General features: G+C 43.8%; 3 protein-coding genes across 3 annotated transcripts in view; all 3 read left to right on the top strand.

Moving 5' to 3' along the window:
• The first annotated feature begins 2,949 nt into the window (after positions 1-2,949).
• ahdc1 (AT hook, DNA binding motif, containing 1) lies at positions 2,950-9,953 on the top strand. Its single transcript, XM_034893048.1, is given in 5 exon segments — positions 2,950-3,037; positions 3,040-4,148; positions 4,286-6,000; positions 6,472-8,218; positions 8,703-9,953. Coding segments are annotated over 4 exon segments (4,653 nt in total). The 3' UTR covers positions 8,213-8,218; positions 8,703-9,953.
• A 1,419-nt stretch (positions 9,954-11,372) lies between these two features.
• LOC117956804 (methyltransferase-like protein 24) lies at positions 11,373-16,314 on the top strand. The gene is given in 8 exon segments (XM_034892069.1): positions 11,373-11,535; positions 11,538-11,617; positions 11,619-12,017; positions 12,896-12,994; positions 14,293-14,429; positions 14,618-14,885; positions 15,741-16,047; positions 16,254-16,314. Coding segments are annotated over 7 exon segments (1,305 nt in total). The 5' UTR covers positions 11,373-11,519; the 3' UTR covers position 16,047; positions 16,254-16,314.
• A 1,342-nt stretch (positions 16,315-17,656) lies between these two features.
• wasf2 (WASP family member 2) overlaps positions 17,657-19,941 on the top strand; it is an 8,423-nt gene continuing 6,138 nt past the window's right edge. The window contains exons 1-3 of the mRNA XM_034892770.1: positions 17,657-17,860; positions 19,273-19,436; positions 19,652-19,839. Coding sequence (XP_034748661.1) covers positions 19,304-19,436; positions 19,652-19,839 — 321 coding nt within the window. The 5' untranslated portion in view covers positions 17,657-17,860; positions 19,273-19,303. The remainder of the gene's footprint in view (positions 17,861-19,272; positions 19,437-19,651; positions 19,840-19,941) is intronic.

The following is a 19,941-nucleotide window of genomic DNA, read 5'->3' as shown; positions in this document are numbered from 1 at the left end:
TCTCACACACACACACACACACACACACACACACACACACACACACACACACACACATGCAGGGTCTAGTTCTTCATTGAGGGTTGCTGCTGGCAGGCCTGTGAGTCTGCAAGCCTTTGTGGCTTTAAGACAGATGGAAAGAGAATAGAGAGAATATATATTCTGTACAGATACCATGTACGGAATGATTGTTCTTCTCATACTATGCACAACAGGGCAACTGCCCAAACTGAAAAATGACAAGCGTGTCAAGCGTGTTGTGCTGTTGTTTCCTTTCCTGTACTAAGCACAACAAACTTTTCACCTGCGGATGAAAAATATACATAATCAAACATTTTCAAGCAGAATAGTCATATGAGAGCTGCTCTTTGTGAAAAATATTCAACAGATCATTATGTGGGAGCAGTGCTCACCATCAGCTGTTTTCACAGAGACAATACTACGCCACTGTGTGTTCTAAAATCCCCACAGCCATTCACAGTAAAATGCACCAAAAATCATTTGTTACGTATGACGGTGAATATATTGGAATGGCAGCTGATGGATGCCAGGAGTGTTTGCTTCAACAATGAATCATAGTGGGAGCGTTTGATTGGCTGGCATCTAAGCTCTGTCAGAAAGTCCCCTGCCAAGCACAGTAGAGGGATATTTGCATGTGTGTCTTTGTTTTATGTGTGATCATGCATTACTATATGTGTGTGTGTGTGTGTGTGTGTGTGTGTGTGTGTGTGTGTGTGTGTATAACATGCATGTCTTTATGTGCAAATGCAATGTGTGAGTGTGTGGGAGGATAAAGCTGTGGGGGCATATTTGCATGTGTCTTTGTGTTTTTTTGAGTGACAGTGTGTGCATCTATATGTAAGCACACGTGCAGCAATGTTTAATTAAAGCATGTGTTCTTCTCCTTCTCTCATACACCGGTCAGATGGAGCATTAATTAGGGAATGCTGTTAATAAGATGAGAGAGAAAGTGAGAAAGATAATCGGAGAGAAGCAAAGGAGGGAGGCAGCACTGGGCACAGGAGGGAGTGAGTGAAGGGGTTAAAGAAAGTATGCTGTGTGTGTGTTTGTGTGTTTATCTCCGTGTGTGTTTGTCCTAGTTGTGTCATTCCTTAGAGTAGCAGAACGTTAAGGTTAGTCTGCTCCATGTGTGCAGCCCTAAACTCTGCTACAGCAAAACTCTTATACTCCTCCTTCATTTCCTCTACTGTTCCTCCTCTCGGCTCCTTCAACTTTTCTCCCTTCTCTAAATCTGTCTGAGTCCGTCTATCGCTCCACTTATCATCCTTTATCCATATCAGTCAAGTCTTTCACCTCCCTGCTCTTCTTCTGTCTCTCGCCCTCATCCATACTTCCTCGCACATTCACGCACTTATTCTTTCACTCCTTCCAATCCTTGTCCCCCACTTTCTTTCCCTCTCGCTCTCTGTCCTTCTCCCTCCCTGCTAATCAGAGCCATATGTTTGCAAGAGAGAGAGATGTGAGGATGGACAGGATCGTGTTGTATGTGCAGCGTGGTACAGTGTTGGAGCCAACCGTGCGTGTATATGCGTGCAAGTGTGGCACACATGATTGTATTTGTTTTTGAATATGTGCATGCGTAAAGTCACGTGTGAGTCTCATAGCACGTGTGGTCCAGATTTCGTAAGACGTTTGTCAGTCTGTACTTCCAGTTCTCCTCTGCTCTGGGTTTCTATAATCCCTCTATCGTTCCTGTCTTTCTGTCACCTTCATCTCTCCATCCCCTCAACAACTCTATTCATCACCTCTCTGCTTCCCCCCGGTGGTTATTCACACATTCTCATTCTTGTTGCACCCTCCAAGTCTAGTGCTTTGTAATGCATTTCAATAGTTTGGATGAAATGTGGCATGCAGTGTGAGTATGTGTGCTTTTCACCACTACTCAATTGCTTTTCATAATTTTGTGTATTTTTACAACATGTAAATCCACTCACTCAAATATGGTGAAATTGAAAGATTTGTCACAACTCACTCAATTCCACACAACACTTGAGTCTGTTCATCATGATGTAGTGATGCTCCTCCAATAGAATAGATAATGTGGCACTGGCTTATGTGTACTTGTACTTTCAATCTGCTGGTTCACATTGAAATGAAAACTAGAGTTTAAAAATGTATATTGCAAGTCATCCTCCAAAAAAATAGTGTCTGATGTGAGATGGTGCAGCCCTCACTGAAATAGTGATTCTAGTCTGGTCTGAAGCATGCTGTGACATCATGTACTAATCTCTTATTCTCTTTTACTTCCTGCTCCAACCTCCTTCTCACTCCTTACTTTTTCTTTTCCCCACTCACCATTTCTCACCCCTTCTTCAACTCTCTGTCCCCTCCTCTGTCTGTCCCTGTAGCAACAATGGGCAAAAGACAGGAGCACAGGGGAGAGAGAGAGAGTATTTGAGCTCTCCTCTGCAGTATTGATGAGCCAATGATCCCCTGCAGAACAGAGCCAGTCAGGCAGACAGAGTGAGGCTCAACTCAGAATTAAAATCGGAATCAGCGCCATAACCATTCAGTAAAAGCAACTGCAGATTATGAATGGTAAATGTAATCTAATGTTGTCATGCTGCTGTGTGGGTTAATAGAATAGAGTGCGTTATGAATTAGGTATATGGCCCATTGCCAAAAATTCTATCACACAAACGCAATTTCATCTGTGCTGAACGTTTTTACATTTATAGTGTTTGATGCCTTACAATCACCAGTATACTGTATTTAGTGGCAAGAAGTTTAGATAAAAGTTCTCAAATGCAACAAGGAAATGTTAATATCTTGGGGACTTCCTATCCAATTGATAATATTATAATATAATATTGATTATATTGTTTTTATTTCTGTCCTCAGGTAATTGAAGCATCTTGTCTGTTGTTAAAGGAAATACAGCTACAAAGAAGAAACACTTCCCACAGTACCAGCAAGACTGTCCACTGAATGAGTGGCTTGTCAGATCACCTACATTCAGGCCAAACTGGGGCTCCAGTGGGTTTTGGTGAGACTCAAGCAAAGGAAAAAGTGTGTGTGCGGGGCTGGAGGAGCTGACAGGGCCTGAGCTCTGGACCAGGGAGCTCAGGTTTCAGGAGGGGTCCCAGTATCCCTCTAACGATGGACTGGCACCGGTGACCTCCGACCACTTTCCGACCTCTCTTTCCTCCCTGGCCAACGGCCTCTATCTACAGAAAAGGCTGGGGCTCAGCACCTGCCGGCGCAGGCAGACGGAGACTCACACTACAGCTGAGACACATATATCTGCAGAGAAACTTAGAAACATGCAAACGCACATAGACCCAGATGTGCATGCACAGGTTGTTTCACACGCACACATAGATAATTGTGGACACATGGATATCAACCCACATACGGGTTCTGTGGTGCCCGAACACTCCAGAACTCTTACACCAGAGGCCATACACACAACCTCACCTCAACCCCTGTCTTTGGCACTTGGCAATCATCCTGCCTCCTCTAACCAGCGGGCAGCCCCAGTGCTCACTGTGGAGACAGACAATCCCTCAACCTTTTGTCCAGTCCCTATTGGTCCAACCCCAAACACAGACTCCTCCCCTCTACCTGTGGAGGCAGAGAAGAAGTATGCACTCCGCAGCTCTGGTCGTCCCCGCTTTCCCTGTCACTTGCGCAAATCCTCCCGCCTCCGCCGAAGTATAGAGGATGGGGAGAAGAGAGCAGGGAGGGAGAGGGGAGGAGAGGGGGATGATGATGTATTGGAGAAAATCTGGAGGGTTAAAGAGGAGGAAGTGGCCGTTGGGGAGAATGAAGAGCATTCGTCTGTGGAGGCTGTTCTCCCCACCTCTCCCTGCCCTACAGACATTGCTCTTGCCCTAACTGTATCCAAAAATGCTCCTAAAGCTATCCCTAAACATGGTCCCAGACTTGGGCATAAACCTGGACCTAAATCCAGGTCTAGACCCACACCGAAATCTGTTCATAAAGCAGCTCCTAAAAGTGTGAAACAGCGTCAGGCAGCCCAGTCCATAGTTCATCGTGCCCCACCTCATCTCCCTTTTACCAACACATCCACCATTGCTGCATCTCTGCCAACTGTGAAGCAGGAACCTGTTGCGGAGTTGGGGGTATCTCCTCCTAATAACCGGAGACGTGGGCGCTTTGTAGGCGTAAGTAAATTTATAGTTACATATCATTGTAGTTGCTCCTTGACATAACACACAATTTCATACCATGAATGAAATAGATGTTCACACAATTTGTAATGGATTTGTGATACATATGTTTGATGTTCTCTGCTTTACAGGTGAGGAAGATTGTTGTTAAGGTAGCTCGCATTCCCGTCAGCCTTAGCCGCCGTCAGAAGAGCTACAAGATTTCCAATTTGGAGACCGTTACAGGGACAGAGAAAGGCAATGACGGCGGTCTAGAGGGCTCAGAAGTAGTACGAGAGCCGACCGCACTTCTCCGAATGAAGAACAATGGAAAGAGTGTTATGGTGATGTTCCCTCCTGGAGAAATGCCTGTTATTCTCAAACGTAGGCGGGGACGACCACCTAAACAGGCTGTGCCAGGAATACCGGGAGAGCTTCCAAATGCAGGGAATGCTGGTGGTAATGGAGACCAGCCCAAGAAGCCCCAGAGGCGGCGGAGGACTAAACTCCCTTCCCCTTATCCATCCTATGTTAATGATACCAATGATGTGAAAACAGAGTATGGAGATGTTCTGTCCAAGCTGGCCTTTCTAAATCGCCAGCCCCCTGCCACTGGCCGCTGCTCTCCCCCACGTTGCTGGACACCAAGTGAGCCAGAAAGCTTTCATACTCCTTTGGAAAACCCTGGAATATCCACCATGCTCCACCGGCTCACTGGGTTTAGACGCCCCCGAGGTGGGAGAGGAGGGGGCACTGGAAGAGGTGGAGGAGGAGCAGGGGGGATTGGGGGCAGTGAGCGCAATAAGAGCACCTTCAGTGACTTCTTTGAATCCATTGGGAAGAAGCGGAAACCAAGCCCCCTGTCTGAGCATGGGTTACCTAGGAAAAGGGGAAAGGGTGTGGGTGGTAGGGGAGGGGGTATCGTAGGAACTGAGCCTGGGGGAGAGAAAATTGTCAGGAAGAGACGTGTAAGAAAAAATGGTGCATTTAAAGGTGATGGGGTTTCCATGGGGCAGGAGTGGCCCAATGGGGCAGGTGGCTGGGGGCAGGGGGGTATGGACAAGGAGAAAGGTTTGACTGGGTATCAGCTCTGTGGATCTCCAAGGGGGGGCTTTTCCTCCTGTGAGGTTGGAAGGGGAGGTGCCTACAGCAGTTCAGGAGGAAGCAGAGGGGTTGGGCCAGCTGGGGAGGACTCACAAAGCCTGTTTGCTGGATATTTCCGGTCCCTCCTGGACTCAGATGATTCATCAGACCTGTTGGACATCTCCTCTTCACAGTCAGACCCCCGAAAAGCTTCCTCCAACCCTGGTTATGAGCCATCCAGTCCAGCTACAGGTCACAGCTGGTCACCTGCAATCCCCAAGTGGAGCTCCAAGGGTGCAAGTTCTGGGGTAGAGGGTTCAGCCCAGACACATTGCTCGTCAGCTAGACCTCCTTACACCTATGGCAGCCTTGCCCAAACCTCTCCCACCACTTCTTCCTATCCCAAATCCAATCCTCCATCTCTCTCACACTCTCCTAGTTCTCCCCATCCATCCTCTTTTGGCCACTACTCCTCTGGCTACTCATCTTCTTCTCCTGCAGTGCCACAGAGATTATCAGATTGCAGCTTTGCATATGGATCTGGACCCAGCAGTGGCAAGGCTCCCACTGTTGGTCAAATGGGTTATTCTAGCTACCAGGCAGTAGCCAGGCGAAGCTATGGTGGATATTCTGCAGCAGGTCATTCCTCAATGGTGCGGGGGGAGTCAACAGGACCCACATCACCAGGAGGAGGGTACATGTCTGTCGCCAAAAGTAGCCCCTTCAGCTCCTCCTCTTCTCCAGAAGGTTACAAACAGTACAACTCCAATCAGTGGAGCTACAGGTAAATCAGTTGTGCGGCCTGTCATCATACAAATACTCAAAAATGTATACAATGAATTCAGGAAAATTCTGAGTGTCCTTTTCACACATCATATGAAAGGGTTTAAATGAATAATGGATTAAATGTTTTCATAGTATTAAATTAGTTTTTTTTAACAACTAATAAAAGTCTGGCCACAGCAGGATTTAAGAAATGTGAATGTGTTAACCCTTGCATATCATTTCCAGTTTTACCATGTCCACCATGTGCTAATTACCGGTTGATATCTGATATCAGTTAACTCAGGGATAAAATGTGCACTGTTTATCCAGCTAGGACTCTATAGTCAGAACCTGCATTGTTAGTTTTCTCTTCAGGTTCCTCTTATTGAATGGTTAAATTGCAAGACAGAGCAGGGAAAATTAAAATACAAAGTGCATACATATTCCTTAAGGGTATTTGTGTGTTTTATAATTTGTGTTTTTATTTCAGACACAGTTTTGGTAGCTGGACAGACAGCTATGGACCGCAGTACCATGGCTACAGTGAATATGGCTCCAGTGAGTCCAAAGACATCTTGGATATATCAAACTACACCCCCCAGAAGGCCAAGCGACAACCTTTTCCTGAAAGTCTATCAGAATCCTCCTCTGACTCTTCACATCTTGGCTCTGCAGCAACTGGTAGTGGACCTATCTCCACATGCGGCACGTACAAACTAAATGAGGCTGCTTCTGTAAGTGGAGAGGGTGTTCAATCAAGTCTGTCCAGCTTGGAGAAGTTGATGATGGATTGGCATGAGAGTGCTTCGGGACCCTCGTATAACTGGAGCCAGAACGTCCTCTTCCAGGGCGGGGGAACCAGCAAACCTGGTCGCGGTCGAAGAAAACGTACTGAACCACAATCAGAAAAAGAAGGGTGTTCTGCTTTACACTCTGATTCCCCATCCAGTCCCTCCCCAACACCTACTCATGGACCCAAGCGGGGAGGGGTTGGAGGGCGAGGGAGAGGGTCTAGAGGAGGTAGAGGGGGTTTGTCTCCATGTCAGAGAGAGCGGCCATCAGGAGCCAAAGGCAGGGGCAAGGCTGCCTCTACATCTGGAGGAGCAGTGACTGCCGCAGGTCCAGAGGGGTCTGGGCTGTTCCAGGAGGGGTTGGACTATTACAGTGGAGACAGTAGTAGTCTATCTCCCCTGGCCACTCCCAATCCTGCACCATCTTCCAGCTACCTCCAGGACCCCTGTGAGTACCCTTCCCCCTATTCTGCCCACCCATCCACCCCTTCCTCTGAGGAGCGATATCCAGCCTTATACCCTGGAGAGTCCTCTTCTTCCCTCTCACCCAGTGTCTCATCTCCCCCTTACCCTCCCAAGCCCACCCCTCCTCCACCCCAGTCTTACCACCCCGTCCCCTCCAGGACATTCTCCCCCTCCTGCTCTCCCTCACCACGGATAACACCCCACTGTGCCACCGCACTTAGTCCCTCACATCGCCCCCCTCCAAAAGACCCACAGTTCTCGCAGTATGACTCTCCCAGCTATTGCAGCTCCCCCTATTGGTACGGACAAACGTCGCACAGTGGCAGCCCCAGCCCGCACTCTCACAGCACACACTCAAATACAGCTGTGCACACACACAGCAACCCACACTCAAGTCCTCATGGAAATACACATGGTAATCCCCTTGCTTGCCCAAATGTGAACACACACACACATATGAACCCGACTCCCCATGACCCACACCATCACAACCCACAGCCCCACGCAAGCCTGAGCTCACATACCAACACCCATTCCACCTCCCTCCTTCAGAGCAACCCCCTGTCCCAGTCAAACCCCCACACCAACAATCAACCCCACCACAACACACACACCAACCCTCACCTTCCCTCCCGCACACACTCCAACCCCAGTACCAGCATCCACTCCCACTTAACACCTGGGCTTTATGAAGAGTGCAGTCCTCCCTTGACCGTGACACCCCACAAGCGGGATCTAACCCCCCACACTATGAGCACAGGCCATCGCCAGGGCCCCTTGCCTCACTCCCCATACCCCAAACCTCCCCTGGACTCTTCGCCCCATCAAGAGGACACTGGTGGCTTTTCCTTGTCCCACCAATCCTACCAGGGTATGGGACATCGCTACCCCTCCCAAGCAACTCAGGGAGGTGGGGTGCTGTGCCAGCTCCTTGACACAGCCAATGATGACAGCTTCAGCGTCACCAGCCTGTAACAGCAGGTACATTTATACATATTAGACCTTTGTACAAACAAAAAGGATATCTTAAAACTAAGGCCCATCACTATATAAATAAAAATTTCCAGAGAAGTGCGTCTTATTATTGAGGATGACCATACTTTTGTTTTGAAAGCAATTCATTAATTGAGAAAAAAGACCAGAAGTTTGGAATGGATTGGAATGGATTTTATGGTATCTTGTGTCTTAAAAAAATATTCAAGTGAAAGTCCCTTTAAACTCTTAAGTTGAAGTACAAATGTTTAAATAAAAAAGGGGGTACAATAGCAATGACACCACAGTGCACACATTACTTACCATTACTTTTAGCACCAAATTACTTGGAAAAAATGTCTTTGCTTACAGTGAAGTATATTTGCAAAGATCTGTGAAATACAGTCGAGCATGAGTTTCATTTTACGACTGTCAAATATAACATCTAATATTACTCTATCTCTCTTCATCTCTTTCTCTCTTTTTCTTTCAGGTGCATTCAATCCAAGCTTTTACAGATTTGCTACGTTTTTTTTTCTTCTTCTTTTTTGTTAAGGAGACTTCTTTGTGAGAGGTTGTGAAATGAAGGGTGAGAATTTAGCTGACAGCTTTGGACAGTTAAGCTTTTATTCTCCAGCATTGACAATCAAGATGAACTGCAATCACACACACACACACACACACACACACACACACACAAACACACACACACACACACACACACACACACACACACACACAGATCAATTTACTACCTATACATGGACACATAAAATCACATGTGTACACTCACTCACACTCTATGCTGGAATGAGGGAATGGCCCAGATGAATACCAGACACTGATGGACAGAGACAAAACTTCAAGTCCTGCTCTGATACACAGAGGACTCTGTTTCCCAGATGTCTGTCTCTCGCCAAATATTTCTGATCCTGTTTGTACATCTGCAATATGGACGATCACACCGCTCTCTCTTTCTGTTTCTTTCCTGTGTTCTCTCCAAACCTCCCCTCTTCTGCTAAACCAGCAACTGTGTTCTGCACTCAACCTACACTAACCCTGCATTTCTGTCTTGTGCCCTAACCTGAACCGCATCTGAGCCCAAATCAACTTTTTAAATACCACAAGCCTAGCAAATGTCCAGCTCTGTGCACTCGTGTTGTGTCCCATAAGAGAAAATTGGACTAAACCAGTTTCTGCTCTTGAAATACCAGCATCTGTACATACGACTCCAGCTCCAAGCCAGAGGCCTCCTCTTCACTCTGAGGGTCTGTCATCAACAATCCCTCCTCAGCGTTCTGCCATGGCTTCTCTGCTTTGCGGGGGGAGAGGACTGCAGCATGGAGAACCAACATCCTGTGTTTTGCTGTTTTAACTACAAGGGAAAGATATTGAAATCACACAATGGCCCCAAAGAGACTATTGTTTTCTGTGTGCAAATGTGAGGCAGAGGAGGGTGTGTTTGTGTGACTGCAGTAATGCATGTATTTGTGTGTATGTGTGCATTTATGTTTGTGTGAGCGTGTGTGCGTGCCTGTGGGGTCAAAAGGAGTGAAGCTCCCCAGACACCAAAGTCTTGGTGGGGTCTCATTCTATCTTTCACTCTCTCCCTTCTTTTTTCTGTGGTCTTGTGTTGTTTAGTGGTTTTTGTGATGAAAAAAAATGTATATCTGTCTGTTACATATCATGTATGTATCTGAGGTGCAAAATATTTAAATACACATTCTGTTCTTGCCATTGGTAATCTTGTCAATAGCATGATTGTCTTTAAGGGATTATGCAACGTGTGAGCGTGTGTGTTTTAGAGCCTCCCTAAGCATTGGGCTTTGCCCAGGCTGTCTGGGACTGTGAGCATGAGAGTTCAGTCAAGGACACAATTCGACAGGGAGTAAAGGGAGGGGAAGAGAGGAATGGATGGTGGGGAGGGGAGGATGTGTTGGAGGGGAAAGAAAAAAAACAGACAGAGGAAATCAGAAAGTGTCAGAGAGGTTTTAAAGCCACTGAAAAAAAATGTACAAAAATGTACTGTTTCAAAATTCCTCATCCAAATAAGGAAATTGCGTAACCTCGTAAAGGCTGGTGGTACCAGAGAGCTGACAAGAAGGGACCCCATGCACATTTGATGTCCTCACAGGAAAACTTGCTATAATAGAGCAAATATTGTACATCTGCAGCTTGTGTGTGTGTGCGTGGGGGGGAGGGGAGGGGGGGGGGGGTGCCAGACAGACAGACAGACAGAGAGAGCGAGAGAGAAAGAAAGCAGATGGGGGGAGTTTACAAGCTGCATATTGTGTACAGTTTGTCAACAGGCTGACTAAATAGACTCAGACATGGCCAGAGGAAGTGTGTTTGCTGTGACATTCCACTTCATGGTGGAAGGAAACACGCACTGTCAACAACACTACATGACAGAGAGGAATAGGGTGCATAGCAACAGCTCTTTCTGACTTTTCTTTAGTACTATATGCCTACAGAATAACAGTATTTCATTTTTATACAATTGATTATGTGTGCTTAATTTAAACAAAATAACAGCCAACTAAAACCCATACTCTCAGCAAATTATAAGCCGCCAGCCTGCCAACGTTATTTATCAACAATCATTGGTAGAAGTATTCTGATATTTTACTTTTGAGAACGCAAAGACATCACACAGAATGCTCTATTACAAGTCCTGCAGGCAAATCTTTTTATTTATTTATTTTTTGTAAAAGTATGTGTGCTATTATCACCAAAAGGTAGGGTAGCCTACTTAAGGCAAAGTAGGGGTGTAGTGGGTTACATAACAGAATGCTCCCTGTTAGTTTTGTTGGGTTGTATCTTTTCATGATAACTTATCTTAGCTTTAGTTTGTAAAATGTGAATCTCCTAAGTAACTAGCCTAGGCTAGGTCTAGCTGTCAAACAAATGTAGTGGAGTAAAAAGAACCTTAAAATACATGACTAAATGTAGACTACCTGCTTTAGTAAAAGTACATAGTACTTCATTAATAGCATTAGCTACTAATTCAAATATTACTGATAATGATAAAATAATAAAAATGTGGGATATTAGTCACCGCTCATACTGATGAGAGCATGAATGTATTGAGAGATGCTTGTTTGTCGCTTAGCAACAACTTTAGTAACCGTTCTTACATATGAAACGATTATCTTAACTGGAGTCTCTTAGCCTAGTATTTGTTGTAACAACACGAGAATGTAAAGGGGACTTTTAACCAGCATTTACGTTTAGTTAAATATGTATGAGTTACTTATGGGCTAAATAAAGCAGCAGTCACTGTGTCAATAAGGCCACCCTCGACCGAGGAATGCGCTTCGTCATAACAAGTTCTCCCTGGGGGTAAGAAGAAGAAGGAGGTCGGGGAGGGATAAGGAGGAGGTTTGTTCTCAGCAGGGACTTTCCTCATTTGCCCTCCAAAAAAAGTGAAATCACAGGGCACCGTGCCGGAGATGTTACCCGGTGTCGCCACGGAGGAGATATGCGGGCCTGTGCGCTGCGGTGGGGCCGAGGTGGTCTCCCCCTCCGTTCGGGAATACTTCTTATTTTAATCCCACCGTTTCTCCTAGCGCTCCAGCTCCTTGTCGTCGGGCCACGGTTACCTCGAGGCGCAAGGGCGGAGGTGGAGGAACAAGAAATTGCCTTTTCGGTTATCAGCATTGAACCGGAGAGGAACTCGCGCCAACAGGAATCCCCGTCCCGGCGTCCGGGTCTGAAGGAGGAAGAGGAGGAGGTAGAGGTGGAAGATGCGGAGAGAAGGGAGGAAGCACGCGCCTATGAGGATGAGAACGAGATGCACTCGCGCCAGGTAAATTGAATAACACTCAAGATACATTTTAATTGATTCGTTTTATAATGTTTGCATAATTGCTAAAGAATTTTTTGGCAATTATGACTATTTTAGGGGGAATGGCAGTCTTCATCCAACGTTACAGTATGAATAGGTGAAACTACTCCCACCTAAGTGAATTTAAAGCAATTTTTCTTATATTAACACCAATTGAAGACTATTTATATGTACTGAATTTGAAGGTGAGGGCAGAGGGCGAGCACAACACTGACCCCAGATCAGAGAGACGTGACAGCTGTTCTCTCTTTCTTTCTTTGCCCACCAGTTGCATAGAGCTCCAACCTTTATCTGGTGTATCTGTGTGGGTGCATCTGTCCTCAAAATTCTTTCAATCACTCCTCATCCCCTCTCTCTCTTTAATTCTCTTTTTCTCTCACTGTCCTTTTTTCTGCCCAAAGCTAAACTCTCTGACTCATTCTAGTGAATCATCAACCCCCCCCCCCCCCCCCCCCCCCCCCCCCCCACCCCACACACACACACACACAGAGCCCACCGAGGTTGCCATGTCGACCACAGGGTTCAACTGAGTTAGGTGGGGGCTTTTTGTGTGTGTGTGTGTGTGTGTGTTAGTGTGTGTGTGTGTCTGTGTGTGTGTATTTGCTCTGCTACACTCCCCTGCCTCAGGTATGAGTGCTGAGGCGGCAGGCCACAACCTCTGACCTCATTCCTGCTGGTAACATATTTTCCTGAGGCACTGTAACACACACACACACACACACACACACACACACACTGTCATTCCTATTCATTATTCAGAACCTTTACTAATTCCCATGAATCTGTTGTAATTCCTTGCACAGTAGTATCAATATATTGAAATGTGTGCATGTTCCCAGATGGGACCCACAACACTGGAAGTCCAGCCCTGGGCGACAGACAAGCCGTCCTTTGCAGCAGAACTCAATCGTATCATCACATATATCACCAGGCCACAGGTAGGCTACACAGGACATCGTGTAAAACATCGTAGTGCTGTCAATGTGTGCATTGAAACATTTCACACATTGACAGCAATGTCAATGTATACTAATGTCTGAATGCACTTTGAAGGCCCCTAATAACATTACTTAACACAGTTTATACAATTCTAATTTGTATTAACTGACTATGGCACATTTAACTGTGTGAAAGTGTAAAATTCTGTTAAAATGTTACTAAATTTTACAGACTGCAAACTAATAATAGGTCACAGATAAGCAGTGCAAAATGACAAGATGAGCATTACTAGTCTCTGAGATGAGATGAAATAAAATGTGAAAAATATGAAGGTACATGTAGCTATACCAAATCACATACTACTGTAGGGGTCTCCGATGTTTTTGGCTCAGGACGCTTTAAATAAGGTGTATCTGCTTTTAATCTCTCATCAAAGGTTACATAGTTAGTGAGCAATTTAACCTTAATTTCTCGTTTCAGATCATTTTCATATGAAAGGGTAAAGAAAGGGTGGAAAAAAAACAGTATTTTTATCAGAAAAAAACATTTACAGAAACCTCATAGAAAAATATAATATGACCGTCTTTGTGATTATCTTGTGACCCCTCAGATTTATCTTGTTGCCCCTTGAGGGGGTCCTACCTTAGGTTGGGAACAAATGAACAACAATAGTTTGGGCCCTCCCTGAAGGTAGCAAACAACACTCTGGCTTACAAGGGGTCAACAGATACTGTATCCAGGAGTTAGGTCTTGCAAAGCCTTAAGAGTAGTCAATAAAAACTTCAGTTTAAAACTACTTCACTTCTCCAACTGCAGACTTCCAGTGTGGGGGTTAACATGGCAGTAATATGATCAGCCAGACACTGTCAGCATCTTGGCAGCAGAATTCTACAAAATTAAAGCCAGTGAGGACTTTCGGTTCCAGACTGGAAACTCCCATACAAGAGTTAAGACATATGTAAATGCTGGGGAACTGGGAAGGGAAATTATTTAACCATGTGCTGTATATTGTTTTGTTTTGTTCTGTAATTATTAAATATCAAGAAATTATGATGAGTTACTTAAGTTAAATGATTATCATTAACTCGTTATCTTTCACTTCAGTGTCATTTTGACCTGAAACAAATTCATGCATAATGTTTGGAAACACCCCTCACTGCCTGAAATGTTCTCACACATTTCACAAGATAAGCTTTCACACAAGTTATTCTTCAACTTCCTTAATTCGGTGTAAGACTGTTCTCACACTTCTATTCGCCCATGTAATGTGACCCTCTTCTGTCCTGTCCATCTCCAGCTGAACTGCTCCAAGGTTTTGTCTCCAGGCCGGGCTCAGGCCTCACAGCCCCCTACAGTTCCCCCCCACTGGCTGCTGTGTGCGGAGGACTGGCTCCTTCCAGCTGCAGATACACTGTGTGTTGCCTACTCCTTTAGGTGTGCCCCTATGTCTGTACACTATGTCCATGTGTCTGTGCATATGCTATGAGGGGTATGCATTCATATCGCTGGCAGAGTTGGAATAAACAATGCAATGCATATTTAATCATGCATGCAACAATCTTCACACCACCTCTGTGCTCCCTTGCCTCTCTGACTATCTTTTTGTGTTTGTGTCTCTCTAGTATGGATGGGGGTGATGCAGACTTTCTAAAGGCTGTGTCAGGGCTGGGATGTGAAGTCCACAGTTTTGATCCCAGCAACTCCAATGCATCTGGTGGTCACCTTGGCAATAGTTTGGCCAATAACCATAGTAATGGAGGCGTGGTCAGCCAGCACAAGATGTGGCTGGAGTGGCGTGCTCCAAGGAAGCGCAAGCAGAAAACAAGAGGCAACTTGGGTAGTGTTTCTCAAACACTGGCAGACATAATGGCAGCTCTAGGACATCACACAGTAAGAGACACACACACACACACACACACACACAGACACTTGAAAAACATTGCCGAACAACCACACCTTAGAGTCTTTTCACCCCAAGCTCTTACTTGTATGTTCCCATAGCAACAGGGCTCTAGGCCATCCCTGGCTGCCATGGCAACAATTTCATTGAGTGAATCACACACTAGCCCAGTTACATCCTACAGCCACAAGAGGGAACTACACACCTATAGTTTGTGTAAGTGTGGGTTGAAACGATAAGAAGTTTCTAAAGACATCTATTTATAAATATTCAATGAAGATTTTAATTAGATTTTTAAGTAGTTTAATTTACAAAAGTCTAGGAAAACTAACAGACATGCTATGGAAAGCAGTAATGCTGCACAATATCACAATATTCTCTTCTTTTTAAGAATATAGATAGTATATAGATACTAATAGATGAATTGTACTGAATATGTTCAAAACTTCTTGTCAATTTCAACAAACCTTTCTCTTGCAATAACAACAGATGCACAATATCTTTAGGATGGCTCTCTCAATTACCTTTCATTTTGTGCAATATATTATAGTTTTTTTAATTTGGAAAAAATATGAATTTGTTTTATTATTATTATAATTTGTTGTATTTATTTATTTATTTTATTAATAACGTATCTATTGATTTAAAAACCACATTGTGCTTTTATTTGTACTGTGAATAAATGATCATTATTGTGTATTCCTAAAGGTCAACATGTATAACTCAATATAATATAGTATTATATTGTATTCTTGCTGTAAAGCACTTTGATGGAAAGCGCTCTATAAATAAATGTGTTATTTATTATTATTATTATTATAACTCTATACCTCTATTCTCCTTAGGTTCACTTCCTGTATGCTGATCTGCTAAGTGCTGAGTGGAGAGTTTTCCAGAACTTGATTGAGTTGGGAACTCTGCAGAGTGTCCATCATCTGGTTGCCACAGTGCACCTGCAATGGGCAGGGTTTGAGGTGGGCGGAACCAATGAGGAAGTGCTCCGCTATTGGTTCAGTGTCCTACTTGGTCTCCAAGCTTCTGGACTCAATCTGGTCCACAGCTTTGCAGGAGAGGGTCACAGTGTCCTAAAACAGACACTAGCAAACGTTCACAGCTCCTACACACTCAGCTGGGCCAACACAAGACGATGACCCCCCTCCCCTGTTGCTTGCCTCCCAACATTAGCTTTTTCTTCAGCTAATGTTACTGGAGCAGGTGGCCCGGACCTTAGAGGGCTACGCCTATACTCATAGAATCTGGAGTTACAATATGTAACTATAGTTCTATTTAGTAGGCTATAGGCTTCGCCCTTTAAGGCTACGCATGTGTGGGGGCGGGCAAAAACACACATGCAACGGTGTGACATGATTATTGGTTTGCATGTATCATGATTTTGATATTGTATTAGAAAAAAAGTGGGAGATGAGCAACAGGTTGCTGTTCATATGCAGTATCTGCGGATGTAGTTGACGCCTGTGCTGGATGCAAGGGCGGGAAAGAAAATCTTTACGACTGCGCATGCACAAAGGGATAGGACCCAGTAGCGTAGCCTTAGAAGTCAAAGCCTATACAAAATGGAACAGTTTTTTTGTACATTGCTGTATGCCTTAAAGTTCTTTTATGTGCAATAATTATTTACATTGAAGAGAAGATTAAATTATATTGAGACTAATGCCTAGTGTGAAATATACAGAAATGCATTAATTGTACTGATGCATTTTTGCACTCCACAGTCTACTGTATGACAAAGAAGAAAACAATGAACCTGTGTTATAAATGTGCATTAATACCAAAAATAAAATACCAAATAAACGCAAAAGTCATTGACTATCACTTTGTATGTACATGGAGAGTCATGATCATTTCAAACACATGAACAAACATAAGAAGATGGGTTATATTTCTCAGTTAGGGTTACATTACTGTGCGTTGACATTTGTGGCATCTGGCAGAAACAATGTTTAACATTACTTTTTATGATATGTGTATAATTTAAAAAGGGTGTTAGATTAATATTGAATGAAAGCAGGTAGATGAGCTAATTAAGTGTCCTTTTCCTCACCAGAGAGGCCTTGCTCCCACATGCAAACCTATACAAATCATCCTTGTAGTGTATATGGAAGTATACAATTACAACTCATGACTAAATATGGAAGTTTATTCTGTTTTATTATAAGAGAAGAAAACAAAGATGGACAGATGTGGAGAGGGTTGTACGTAGATACAGGAATAATACCATAATTCTGATGTATGTGATACCTAATGTGTGTATTTCCAATACAATTTTAAGTGTAGTAATTCTATAAAAGTATAGAGTTAGTTTTTTTCCTTTCAACACATTTGCACATAATCTATAAAGCAAAATAAAAGAATAGCGCAAGACAAGGCTTTAACGGCAACTTTCAAACAAACGCGTTGTCTCAATCCCTTTTACCGTACGTTACTAAACTTGAATAAATAATTAAACTTTACTGGACACTGACTTGCCTCGCCTCCCATAAACCGTGTACTTCCAGTTTACACGGGCTGAGATGGGACCAAGCAGTGCTCACATGACAGCTATTCATCTATTTAGCTAAGTGCCTCCACAGTGTTTTTTTTCTCCCCACAAGCATGAAGGCCAACGCCAGTCATTCCTCGGACGCGTTCCAACTCGCTGGAACGCACGTAGCAATGTGCTTCTGCCTCCACCCTTCGTTACGCAAATTACGCACAGCTGTTTGCCACTAGTTAGGGTGGAGTTGCGCTTTTTACGTTGAAATTTCCACATCCTGTTTTCAGCAAAAACATGCGCACTACCCAATCAACTTACAGGAACTCAGTCGCTCGACCAATCTGAAGTTCACAATCCCGGGACTTTGGTAGCTCGTCCGTGTACTGTACCGCTCAACATTTCTTGTAAAAATCTTGAGACAGGATAACAACCAGACTGTATAGAGAGAGTCTACAGTTGCCAATTTAGACGGTAAGTCAAGTATGTTTAGTCAGTATTGTCTTCATGAAGTGAAAGATGTAAAGTTACTTTTGTTTGGGTGGTTCTTCGAGATAAGAGGCGCCGACAAGTTACTTCCTGCTCTAACAAGGCCGAGATCCCAAGTTACATTTTCGCTAATGTTGTGGGCGTAAAAGTGTAACTTTTCCGAATGATTTCTTCTCCTGTAGTTGCCAATCTAGGGGAAATGATTAGAGTGTATTTAAGATATTAAACTTATTGGTAAAACATTCATAATTTCAACGTGTCCATTTGACAGAACGGTTGACTGTACGTCTGCCAAACATGCCACGAACCACACAGCGCGGAGCTGCATTTGAACCAGAAATCACTACAAGTTCCACTTTAAATGAAATAAATGATAAACGTCAGAGGGTAAAATCATTCTCGGTTTGAAAACACGTACATAGAAATGCCCCTTTCAACGCAAAGAAAAGGGCAGACTTGAATCCACCTAGTAATGCCATTTGTTCCATGACCTCATCATTGTCTGAACGTTAACATGAAAACTTGTAATTAGGCAAACGGAACGGGGAATAGGAAGCACTGCAGGGTATACTCACAGTATGCTAAATTCGGCCTACTGCACTGTCTTGGTGACAGTGAGAGTCTGCAGTCACTGCACATCTCTGAGCACCTATGGGAGTTGTCATTTTCTGGACAGATTCCTATGGCACTGTAGAGTTACTGCTTTGTGCGGGGAGTTTACTTTTTCAGGCATTCAATGTGATTCATCCAATATAATTTGAAATAATTACACTGCTGTAAGAATAACGGTGCATAAATCATTATGCACCAGGTTTCTCTCTTTTCTTATGTTAAATGGTCCTGTTTCACAGAAACTGGGTGGGTGCTGGACATTTTCTGAGAAATGTGGCTTTAGTTTTGCTTCTGCTTTAGCTCTGTCTGGTTCAGGGTAATGTGAGCATGTGACTCCTAGGGATGAAATTAACAATTATTTTCATTATCAAGTAATCTGTTTTTATCATCTTTTGATTAATTGTGTTTAGTCTATTCTTTCTTTATTGTTATAAACCCAAGGTGATGCCTTTTACATTTAGATGTTTTCTCCAACCAATAGTCCAAAACCCAAAAAGATTTAAATTACAGTGATATAAAACATAAACAAAAACAAAGAGCAGCAAAGCATCACTTTTGAGAAGCTGGGACTTGTCATTTGTGCTAGAAAAAATAATGTAAAGGATCTATCCATTCTCAAAATGGTTGTTGATTAAATATTTTCCAGTATACTAATTGAACATTATTTCAGCTCTAGACTTATTAGTACCACAGCTGTATGTAATAAATCTCAGTGCTGTCTTTTAGTCCCTTTTTATGTTTTGTATGTCCATGCCTCAAATGTCCCACCTCCTCTTTCCCATCAGGGTTGGGTCCCCCCTACACCAACACCCCACCATGCCTCTGGTAACAAGGAATATAGAGCCACGGCATGTGTGTCGACAGAGCATCCCCTCTAACATCCGCAGTGAGCTGGAATGTGTCACCAATATCAGCCTGGCCAACATCATCCGCCAGCTCGGCAGCCTTAGTGAGTCTCTGCTGTGTCATTATTTCTGTCATTAAAATATTATGTAAATTGTTGATAACACATGGTAAATGTGTATTGACCTGTGTATATTTGCATGTTTATACAAAGTTTCATTTGGATGTAGTTGTGAATATGCATTTATTATGCATGTGGGGGACAAATACTTCAATCAATGAAAATTGTGTGTCTGTGTCTCTGTGTCTGTGTCTATGTAGGTAAATATGCAGAGGATGTGTTTGGGGAGCTGTTTATCCAGGCTGGAGCATTTGCGATCAGAGTAAATACACTGGGAGAAAAAGTGGATCGACTGCAGGTAAAAGTCACCCAGCTGGACCCCAAAGAAGAGGAAGGTAAGTACTCCATCATGTTTCAGTTACTATTACTAATATTTCTACTGATGTTAGTATAAGAGTAGTTCAATATTTGAATAAGGCTAAATTTAACATGAAATGAAACATTGACTTACACAACTTTGCTATTTAAATAAACTTGTTCCCCTTGAACA

Source organism: Etheostoma cragini, chromosome 14 (assembly GCF_013103735.1).
Source record: "Etheostoma cragini isolate CJK2018 chromosome 14, CSU_Ecrag_1.0, whole genome shotgun sequence".
Lineage (NCBI taxonomy): Eukaryota > Metazoa > Chordata > Actinopteri > Perciformes > Percidae > Etheostoma > Etheostoma cragini.
The sequence above is the reverse complement of the archived record's forward strand: the minus strand, read 5'-3'. Positions and strand labels throughout refer to the sequence as shown.